Source organism: Watersipora subatra, chromosome 6, assembly GCF_963576615.1.
Source record: "Watersipora subatra chromosome 6, tzWatSuba1.1, whole genome shotgun sequence".
In the NCBI taxonomy this organism is placed as follows: Eukaryota; Metazoa; Bryozoa; class Gymnolaemata; order Cheilostomatida; family Watersiporidae; genus Watersipora; species Watersipora subatra.
In genome coordinates this window covers 54,829,796-54,841,285 of record NC_088713.1, presented here as the reverse complement: position 1 = coordinate 54,841,285, position 11,490 = coordinate 54,829,796, and the positions used below count along the sequence as shown (strand labels likewise).

Here is an 11,490-nt window from a genome sequence, read left to right as displayed (position 1 = left end):
TAAAAAATATTAGTTAAAAATAACATAATCGTTTTTCTTATGTCTTCTTGTAGTGTAGGCAGTTTACAATCCGTGAAAGTGAGATAGATTTAATAACAAATGCGTAAGTTGTTTACGTTGTCGCCTAGACGGCGCCATATTGACTAACCTAAATTTATTAACAACTCCGAAGAAACTAATGATACGAAATTTTATTGGCAACTTGTGGGCGTGCCAATTATATCACTTGCTAGTGAATCGCTCAAGTGTGTTTATGCACACGCCAGCGATAACTCCGCCTTCCTCGTGACGCTCGCGACAAAATCGCCTAGTGTGTTTATACCTTTAGCCACTTTCTTATCAATGCTAAGGAACTGTTCATATTTAATATTAGAAAGGTGACCAGCTGCAGCAGTAAGATCAGCTCTAAAGCATTGAAGGGTATCATTGTGTAGGAATAGCATCTGTTAATCCAATCTACAAAATTTGGAATTTTGCCAAGCTATGCTGGTGGCATTATATAGCATGAGTGCAGTTTAATGATGTACATGCGTGTTCATAAAATTCACTGCTAGTTGAGTAGAGAGGAGAAAATGTATCAAGTACAAATATAAAATTGTATTTAATTATAAATCTTAAACAAGAACTACAAGTGATTTCAATTAAACAAAGAGAAAGGTATCAGCCCAGAGGCTCATGAAGCTGGTCTCCTGTCTCATCTGTATCAGTGGGAGTACGCAGATGAATATCTAGTCTGTTAAGTCTCTCCGTGATGGCAGCTAAATCTAAATAAACAGATATTTATCAGTGTCTATTATAAGCAATAATAGAATTACTCTCTATCTATGAGAATTAAACCATCTCAAAGTCACCTTGTGTAAACCATCCTTCAGACTAAAAGTAGGTTTACAAGAGATGGTTTTGATATGTACTAACTGTAGTCTAGTCTGCTGAGCCAAGCAATTCAACTTAGCCTGTGATTCACCTGTTCATAGCAACCAATTTTGAGTGATTTGCTCCCTTTGATCATTAACCAATAGAGTTAATTACTGAACAGCCAATAGCAATGATGAAACAATACTCATCATATCCATTCCTTATAAGTCAATAACTAGCAAGACAAAACACACGAAGGTAAATGAATACGCGTTGCTACTAATGAACCGTACTGATGAACCGTAAATTTGTAGATATCAAAATTCGAACACGAGTGGAACTGTGAGTAAAAACTTTACCTGCTGTCATCTGATTGTTTGCTTCTTGAAGGGCTACAATCTGTTGCTGAGACTGGACTAACTCATCTCCCTGATTAATCAGTTCTAAAACAATAAAATCATGGCTCATGTACTGCTACTATGAGACTCTACTGTTACACAACTGATACTTACAGTTAATGCTTGTGGTTGTACATTAAAAATCTTCAGGTGTTAACTACCACATTTACACAGCAAAAGCCTAAACCAAATTTACCTGCCATCTTACACATGAAGGTAAATGAATACGTGTTGTAACTGATGAACAGTAAATATGTATATAAATATAAGTAAATATGTAAATGTATGTGAATGTCAAAATTCAAACACTAGTTGAACTGTGAGTAAAAATTTCACCTGTCATCATCTGATTGTTTGTTTCTTGAAGATCTAAAATCTGCTGCTGAGACTCTACTAACTCCTCTCTCTGATTGGTCAATGCTAAAACAATAATACAATCAAGGCTCATGTACTGATACTGTTACATCTTACAATAAGAAGCAAAATGCAAATGTAACATGACAATTAAACAGCTTCATTAGCAACTGAACCAGAGTTAACACTAGCCAACTCAACACTGAACAAGGTCAGCTGACCAGCTGGTAAGTAGGACAAAAGATAAGTAGATGACTCATCCTGATGCTAAAATAACAATATAATAACAATAATAATTTAACAATCATGGTTCATGTATTGATAAGGTTTAAAAACATCAATATTTTATTAACAACTATAGAATCATGGTTCATGTACTGTTACTACATGAGAAGGAGGTATAGAGAAACACAAGAGTATAGACTCAGAACTAGTGCAAAGAGTTTATGGTGAGGAGTAAATTAGTTTTGGTATAAATTTAAGAATTAACAAATTTTTAACACTCTTTTAAACACTAGAAAGAAATAAAGTTTTGTAAAAAAGAATATTTTCATGGACTCAGGTACTGTTGTTCCAGTAACAGCTTAAGAACTGTAAATCATACCTTTAGACTTTAGTTTGTCAGCTTCCTGGAGAGTAGCAAGTTTTTGGTAAGTGGCTGCATGGACTACAACAAAGTGAAGATAAATACTTCATTATAATAAAATGATCAACAGATAAACCATCTTATGAATAGGAACCCTTCTCCTTATTTATTATAGTCTCAGGTATATGTGGAAGGAGACAACTGGTGCTGCAGGTGTAATGTTAATACAACTAGTTCAAACTATTTTAGCAAATGTTAAAATATAGCCTGAGAAACTAGTGCTAAGAGTTTATGTTGGGAGTTATTAAAATTGTGAATCAACTAGTATGGTTGATAGGAACAAATATTATATAAGTTCCTACTGCATTCCTACCTAATTCCTAATGCGCCAACCATTTTTATTGCATGTTAAACTTATCTTTTCTAAGGCTACAATCAAGTGTACAACCTCAGTGAGTAATAATAGACTAAGAACCTGCACTTGAAAAGGTAAAAAATATCCCCTATTTTTCCTTATCTGCTTCCTCAAACATTGTGATTCTATCTTTAGCAAGAGCAAGAACTGCTCCATAGGAAAAATCTTTACTATAATAAGAGCCGTGTCTGTCAGAATTACTACTGCTATAATTCTAGTAAATAGCTCATGTTTCTATTTAAAACTGTAGTGAGTAATAAGAATATTCATGAATCAGGAGAGTTCAGCTAAGTGCTGACTAATAGCTGCCACAAGGTGTTGAGCTGCTAACATCACTTTAATCCTATCAGTTTTAAATAAGGAATTAAAATACTCAGACTATAATTATCCAAGAGAGAGCAGAAGTGATGAGTGATTAGCAAGGGCTGAGTGTTGGATGAAGAGAAGAGGCTGAACTGACAGCATTTAATACAGAGACAGAGCTGAACTGCTTCTACAGTCCACTGCAGTCTCTATGCAAGGAGAATGTAGATGGAAATCCCCAGGGTATGTTTATAAAGATACCCTGGGGACAAGCAGAGAGTTATGTAATAGAGTAGAACAAGTGAGTAGCTGGTATCACACTGTATAATAATCCTACCTGCAAATACTGGCTGCTGCCAGCTTTTAAGCAGCTCTACTGTCTTTTTCGCTCCCATAAACTCTGCATCCTCCAGAGGAGTTCTACTGTCTCGATTCTTTACACTGAGGAGTGCAGAGACTTTATCAGGAGGGATGGAGGTCAGCATAGACTGTAGAGTTGTTGCGTGTCCTGCGTAGGCTGCCCAGTGCAGTGCTGTGCTTAGGTTGTGATTAGTCTGTATGTTGAGCAGGGAGACTCGTTGCTCTACTGACAGGCTGATCAGTAGAGTCTCTACCATCTCTGTATATCCTCTATGAGCAGCGCGTGTTATAGCTGTGTTACCCCACATCTCCTTCACAGCTATCAGCTCATACCTCTTACCAGAGGATACAGTGTGAAGTATAAGCTCTACTAATTCTCTATCTCTCTTCAATACAGCCCAGTGCAGAGCTGTATATCCACCAAAATCCTTCTCAAACAGCAACTTATCTGCTATTCCTCTCAATGGAGTGAGTAACAGATGAGCTACCACAGGGTGGTCATGGGAGATAGCCAATAGTAGAGCGGTATACGACTTACTATCTCTGATAGTTGTTATAAGCTGAAGTAGCTTATCAGGAGGGGTGGTTGTTAGAGCAGCCCTAAGAGAGGTAATGTCAGGAGCTCCACTAGCTCTAATATATTTCCTAATCCATTGCTCCATCGTATCCTGTCAAATACTCCACACAGTAAAAATGATAGAGAGAAATGAAGACAAATTGTAACTAAACTGCTGACTCTGGGTGAGTTGACGACTTATAAAGCAGCCAACCATAACAGAGTTGCTGCAGGTAAACCCTGGATATTCACAGAGTATAGAAAGGAGACTAGGAATATGATACTCAGAGCTGAGAAATCAAGCATCAACACTCCTGCAATTTGCTCTCTCATGTGTTAAACTAATGGAAATAAACTCAGTGAAATTTAAAAAAATGACAAAGCAGTAGACAGCAATAAGATTTATCCAGTCTCCTACTTGAAACACTAATTTCCTATAAAACTGGTGACTAAATACAATCAGTGGCCTGCAGCTGATTCTGACCAGAATAAAGGCAAGAGAAGCAGTTAAAAACTCTAGTTTCAGAGCTCCTCATTCTATTCATAAGAGGAATATGACACATTTACAATATGAAATGTTTGCAGGTACAAAAATGACTGGAGGAATGAGACCAGAGCCTGCTGACCTTAACTTAAAGATGTAGTTGCGTCAAAAATGAAATTAGGACCCATAAAAGGCTAAAACATCAGCTACAATTTGATGCCATTTTTGTCTTTGTAGACCAACCCTGTCCAGAGATATATGCGTTTGAATGAGGCCCTCTTTTAAAAAGCTCACGTTCCAGCGGGTGCCAATTTCGTGACGTCACTAGCTTGTTTTCTGAAACGAAACCACGAGAGATAAATATGAGGTCGCTTCGTTAGCCAATCACGATTGCGAAATTTTTATATAGACCGTAATAAATGTTATCACTCGTAAAACGCGTTGTCTGTGATCTCGAAGAGTCTCATCGCTAGAGAATTCATGCTCATCGTTACTGATTCAACGCGTTTCAACAATTACTAAGTTATACATAGTTTTAAAATGGCTTCAAGTTCGAGCGACCGCTACTCAGAGTTATCTGAGCAACGTTTAGTAAAAGATTAGAGTAGACAGCCTATGGCCAAAGCTGACAGGCGTCAGCAGCGTTTTGCTGCAGAAGAAGACAGAATGGAGGTAAATTAACTTAGAGTCTTCTATACTTTAGTAAATGTAATATTTTTTATAGTCATAAACACATATACTAATTAATAAAATGATAATTCTTTGCTATCTCCAATCATCGTTTCATAGCTTATCTGCCGTTTTACCTAGCTATAATATTTTTTTCGAATTTTCTTTGGTAAATTAGAATCATGATTACAAATTATTTTCACACGTAGGAAGTGGGTAAAATCGATTAATCATTACAAATCTTTAATTTCCAGAACCAAAGCTTCGAATCGTTGGCTTGGCGTACTTGTGCCTTTATTAAATGTTTATTCGTTTTTAAAATTACACTCGCAATCTATTTAACTCCCAATTTGGAAGCTGTCAATGGATACGCTTTAGAATGACATATCTATGAATGACATATTTATTGCATCTACTTTGTTTACATTTACTTGTTTTACTGATTACAGAATGTTTATGTCGTCCCACCAGCCGAAGAAGCTTTGTCAGTGTGGAAACTGCTATAAAGGAGAAAGCAAGACTTGAATGCGTGCTGGATGATGTTTTGTTTGAGTTTGTTGCAGTAGATGAATTTGTCTTATTGTATCAGCTAATACTATGTGAGTGGCCACGACTTGATGAATATTTTTAATAAAAGCTTTATGCCGAGATGAAAATATTTTTGCTTGTAAAAATTATATAATAAAATAATATTGTTGAAGATAATGCAAAACATGATTTGCAGAATATTGTAGTGAATCGGATATGGTATATGGGTGTCCGCAGAACTGGAGAATGTGAGTTCAAATCCAGTTTGCAGCAGACTTCTCATCCTTAAAACTCTATCCCTGTCTATATTCTTTTCAAAGAGGTGGCTTGCTAGTAGTAAGAAACTAGTAAGAAACTAGTACGTAGGCAATAGGTAATAGGCGACATAATGTGGGCGGGGCTTATGGGAGGCTGTATATCGTTTATATGGGTAGCTGCAGAACTGTGCTGATACAAAGACCGCGTTCTACATAAAGTGACTAGACAGAATTACCGTAGACCGGTAGAATTGGTAGTCGGTACCCAAATGTTTACACAACATTTGGAGAAAGTGAGTAGAACAAACTTTCAATTTTCGTTATTTGAGGCCTTTTAAACATTCATAATAATGCATATGTAGCAGGATTTAAAATTTTATTCTAGCCAACACGAGCAAATACAAAATAAGATATATGCCAATAGAGCCGCGTAAGACTAGACTTTTATCGCAAATAGCCGATGTGAATACGAGAGATAGAGAGAGGTTGCCAAACGCGTGACATCATTTTTGGCGAGGCTGGGCACGTTTTTGTGGCCTGAGCGTTTTTACGGTGATCAGATTTTTTCGGTTTTAATCTTCAAATATCTTGGCAATGCGATCGCGTAACACAACAAACAACATATCAACTGATAGAGAAAAAAAAATGCTTTCTTTTAAGATCAACTTAAATTTTGACGCAACTACATCTTTAACCTCACTAGATGATAGACTCTATGAGTCTCCTCAGGGTAGAGAGTGATAGTCTCAGGAGGTCAGAGTTATATTATAATCACACTTACTCAGTGTCTCTCCTCAACTACTCTATTATTCCCAGTAAGTATAATATCAACAGATGCTAATATAACAGAAAAGTGATACTTACCTGTAGGTGCTCTGTAGGTGAAATGCTTGCTGGCTGCTCCATGTGTTTTATAGCTTGAAAATGTCTCCGCCCCTTATTCAACAATCTGCTTCTTGATTGGCTAAAGCAAATACAACTTGTCCAATTACAGAATAGTTTGCAGACCAGTAATGACAATGAACAGTTAACCTTGTACAGTCATACTTCGACTTACGAGCTTAATGCGTTCCGAGACTGAGCTCGTATGTCAATTTACTCGTATGTTGGTGCAATTTATTTATATATAGAACAATTAAATATGTATTGATTGGTTTACATACTTTAAAATGCAAATAAAACACTCAAAACAAAATATTGTAACAGAAAGAACATGTTGGTTATTGTCCTAACTTACCACGGGCTTTAAAAAACAAATAATAAATAATGCAAGGAAATGTGAGAAATTGAAATGTAAAATTAAATACATACAATAGCAGCCAACGCTAGCATTTTCCAGGAAGGGAGATATAAGTTATCCTTCATTACAACAGTTGACTTTGATATATCTGGATTTTATCAAAGTCTTAAAAGACAAACTCAGAAGCTAATCTAAAAGCAAACTTTCATTTTTAACTTGACGTAATTAAAATTTCTTCGGCGTTCGTAGTTTAAAGTTTCTCACTGGTTAGCTAATTTTTCCTTTGTTTCGCTTTCACGACTAGCCGGCCGTTTTAAGATGAACCTATCTAAGGACGTTTGCTTTTGTCGCCCTTTCAACATGTTGCGATTAGGACGAACACAGGTGTCGTCACAAAGGTTTGATGCACGACCACTAGCCAACTTGTCCGAATGTCTATTTTTATAGTTTTGATAGATAACACCAGCCTTTTCAAATAGCGTCATTTCAGTTACGCTGTCACCGGCCAATTGTTTATCTTTTATCCAATGCCTGAGCGGTCTCTCAATCAGCGACGGTGAAAATTGTTGCGCCGTTTAGAAACTATGGTTAGTCCTTTTGCAAGCTAAATGCCCTGAATATAATCCTTCTGTTTGATAATTGAGAATGTATTTCTGTCACATTTCTGAGCTAGCTCAATCACGCATACACATTTCGCATATTTTTAATAATTTTCCGTTTAATATCAATTGTTATAATTTGCTTTTTCTTTGCATTATTTTTCATTTTACTGGCAAACTTTTGGTCTACGCGCACTACTTTTAATTCACATAATTCTGCACTGAAAAGCGCGCACAAAAACATGGTACAAAAATATAGCCTGAGCAGTTGAAAAATACAGATTGATGCTGTTGTCATAAAACACCTCCGGCATACTTGGCAACTGACTCACGTTTTCGTATCTCAAACATGGCTCATAAGTTAGTGCTAAAACTTGCTTAAAAGCTGGCTCGTATCTCAAGTTTTTCGTATATTATAGCACTCCTAAGTTGAAGTATTACTGTAATAATATTGAATAATGTACACAGGAAACAATATTCAAATAATTCATCATGTGAATCTATTAGATGAAAAAGACATTTGTGACCTCTCGCGTGAAAATCGACCAAAAGTCGGCATTCACTATCGTTAGTAATGTAGCTTCGAAGTTTGCATTAGGTTTATTGGGGAGCACATGGCTACTTTGTTTATTATTTTACCCTAGACCAATCAGAGTGTGAGGAATTCATTTCTGAAGTCAAAAAGTGATTTTATTGGCTCCTTATGCCGAAATTTTGCGATCGAAGTCGTTGCTATGCGATCGTGACGTCATCAAAATGGCGACTCGTGAAGATTCTAAAACTTCGAATTTTTTTTTAATCTGATGAATCTGAGGAACTTGGCACATTGCTCAATGATATTGATGCTGAATATGGAGAAACAATGTCTAGAGATACAGATTTTTATGTTACTGATGACCTGCAAGCTCGGATGCCCAAATTTATTAACGATGAAGAAGACGATCTTGAACCTACCGAAGGATTAACTGTTATTCACTCGTATAGTACTCCGGTTAATGACTCAGAATCACCTGCTACTAGCTTACCAACTCATCCTATGGTGCCTGATAAACCTATTAGCTTCAGTTGCAAGTGTGACTGCATCAACAAATTTGATAGAACTCTGATTTTCAGTCAGCTGACTTACAATAAAGGAATTTCAAAGACAGAGTTAGATTTGATTATCATGGGCCAAATTTCTACTTGTGTGGATGATAGAAACACCACAAAAACTTTCGAGCATAAGGAGAAGATCAGAAAAAAGCCTAGATGCAATTTTAAATATCATGGTGAGTCTTATTGAATTTTTTCTGATCAACCCTGTTCATTTTTGGTAGTAATAGTATAGGTGTAGTAGCCTACTAGTTGCTGGCCCAGTGTATGCCTCCCTGAGTCACATAAAATTACATCATACAATACATGACTCAGTGATCAGTCGTACTCACTGGCCTGAGGTGTGTTTTCATTCATAATTGATTGCCAGTTGCCACATGACTTATTCAATGGGTCAATGCTTGTGTGTTTATTTTTTTGCCTGCTGACATTAATCCTATGGCATGAGCAACCAATCCCTTCGTCACACGATCACTAGGCCACTAAGTCGATTACTCGTAAAAGTGTCTCAGAGTCAGAATCCGTTGCCAATCACCTCATTAGCTCATTATTTAGATTTTTTCTAAATTAATTATGAACTAAAAAAAATTCTAAATTAAAGGAGTTTAATTTTAATTTAAAGGTATTTAAGGATTTAATTCTAAATTAAAGGAATTAAGAGCTTTCACAAGTTTTCATTCAACCAAGCTTACTCTGCTACGATGACATGTTATTATCATAGGTTGTTGTGTGTACTGTTTGCTAACCATGCTACCAGGATCACTTTGATGCACAGCCATGTTTTTGTTTTGTTTAGGAAAAGTAAAAGTTCAGACGTATCTAGACTTCCCTGCCATGAAGTATGATGTAAGACTCGAAGGTATCAATGGACTGCCGAATGTGATAAAACCTGAAGGTTTAGACTATGACCGCCAAGAATACTTGTATAATAACATTCGAGAATTTTGCCGTTTTGGCACTGAGGGTTTAGTTTGCCTGAAGCCTTATGGTAAAAGACGTAGAGCGTGACCATAGCATGAATTTTAGCCTTTTTCTGAGTCAGATGTGAGTAGGAATGTAATCGTGGTTTTGGGTCTGATACCCCTTGTGTTTTTTACACTCAGTGTTTTGGCAAAATAAACCTCAGTATGGATTTCAGATGTGATGTTAAATCCTGAAGCCTATCAGTTAGTGGTGAAATACCTAGGAGCTTCTCATCTTATTCCTATTGTGCGGTTAGTGTAAAGTACGGATGCATAAAAATGACAATTCTTTTTCAATTTGAGAGCAGGGTTTATAAGTCTTCTGTTGTCCTGGCCTTAAAATGATGTGCACCAGCTGTTTCAGCATGCTTACTTACCCTATAGACCAAGTTTCACCTTAGTCAGTGAAAGACAAAAGTAGTATATAGAGAGCAGATCTACGCATAAAAGTGACAGATCCAGCGGGGGGATAGAAAAAGGGGGTTGTGAATTAAATTGGCTAGGGGTGTAGATTGGATCGTGTGGAGTTGAATGAGATGTTGGGGTTTGGGGGGAAATTGTGGTGTAGAGTAGGGGGTTGAATTCGAGGGGTTACGGATCCGCTCCTGGCGTAATCGGCGGATTATCTGTGGATGAGTCATCGGATTAGCGGGGGATGAGTCATCCGATTGAACGCGGATTATCGCGGGATTAGTCGGGGGAATCGTCGCGGATTAGTCGGGCGAATCGTCGCCGATTATCGGTGGAATAGTGGGGGTGAATATCTGGGACATCGAGGGCTGGATGGTTTTCCGGAGTGGATCTCGCGGATTATCGAGGAGAGCGAGAGATTACCTAGCGGATGAGTGAGGGGGTTAATATCTGGGACACCGAGGGGTTGATTTTCCGGAGATTGTTATATATTTGGTTGAATGAGAGATAAGTTTTTATTATAAAATATAAACTATAAATGTTACAAAACATTCAAAATCATTCTGTCATTCGTTTTAAAAAGGAAAGTTTTGGAATACATCTTTCCTCAATTTCTGTGTCACATCGAAGAACTAAAATAAGAGTTGATTTTCCCAAAGAATTGAGAAACTGAACAGGAAGTAACAAATCTAATCCTTCATTATTTCCAATATTATCATATATGAAGGTATCTTTAGGTGTAGTAGAATTTGAAATAGGTTGAAGATTACAGATAAAGTCAATATCTTGAAAATTCGATCCTGGAGGACATTGCAACATTGAAAGAGTAGAGTTATATCCACATAATTCTCCTCTGTAGAATAATTTGAAATCAATTAGAATATCGATTGTGGAATTTTGAACTGAATATTCACATTCAGAATATGTTAGAACTTGCTCCGATGAAGCTGACACTATAGGATTAAGGTATAGGTTTTTTTCCATCTGTTTCATCTTCATTTAGTAGTTCTTTACACGCAAATCTGTGATTGCCTGGTAATGGATAACCACAATGAATGTAGTCCAATGGAAATATTCTTCAACATGTTTCATTATTCTTGTGATATAAAGTAGTTTCTTCGAATGGAAGTAGTAATGAAACTTCAAATTCATTGAGTGTTCTGCTTAAGCAGTTATTCGCATCGGTAACATATTGAATTCTTTGATTTCCATTTATTATTCCCGTAAAGCGTAAAATGAGAAATATTATAATGTGCAAATTCATTATAGTCATAGTGTCTTTTTAAAATACTACTCTCTTGACTGAAGTAGGCAAAGAAAATGCATAAAAAAGTATGTCAATATAATATATATAGTTCATTTTTCAAAATTATCTTGAAATACTATACAAAAAAAAGTTATTCAATTCTATTTGATGAGTC

General features: G+C 36.5%; 1 protein-coding gene across 1 annotated transcript; it reads right to left on the bottom strand.

Annotated features, from left to right (window-relative positions):
* Positions 1-660: 660 nt before the first annotated feature.
* LOC137398370 (serine/threonine-protein phosphatase 6 regulatory ankyrin repeat subunit B-like) lies at positions 661-6,734 on the bottom strand. The gene is made up of 6 exons (XM_068084478.1): positions 6,630-6,734; positions 3,249-3,939; positions 2,212-2,274; positions 1,590-1,673; positions 1,215-1,298; positions 661-764 (listed from the first exon to the last, which is right to left on the bottom strand). Exons 1-6 carry the CDS (start codon positions 6,669-6,671, stop codon positions 661-663), a joined length of 1,068 nt encoding a protein of 355 aa, XP_067940579.1. The 5' UTR covers positions 6,672-6,734.
* Between the last annotated feature and the right edge of the window lie 4,756 nt (positions 6,735-11,490).

Excerpts from the sequence above, each read along its gene's own strand:
- LOC137398370 (XM_068084478.1), bottom strand. The coding sequence starts at position 6,671 with ATGGAGCAGCCAGCAAGCATTTCACCTACAGAGCACCTACAG. Across the intron at positions 3,940-6,629 it reads CACCTACAGAGCACCTACAG|GATACGATGGAGCAATGGAT; the intron begins GTAAGTATCACT and ends AGTATTTGACAG. Across the intron at positions 2,275-3,248 it reads GCAGCAGCCAGTATTTGCAG|TCCATGCAGCCACTTACCAA; the intron begins GTAGGATTATTA and ends ACTTTGTTGTAG.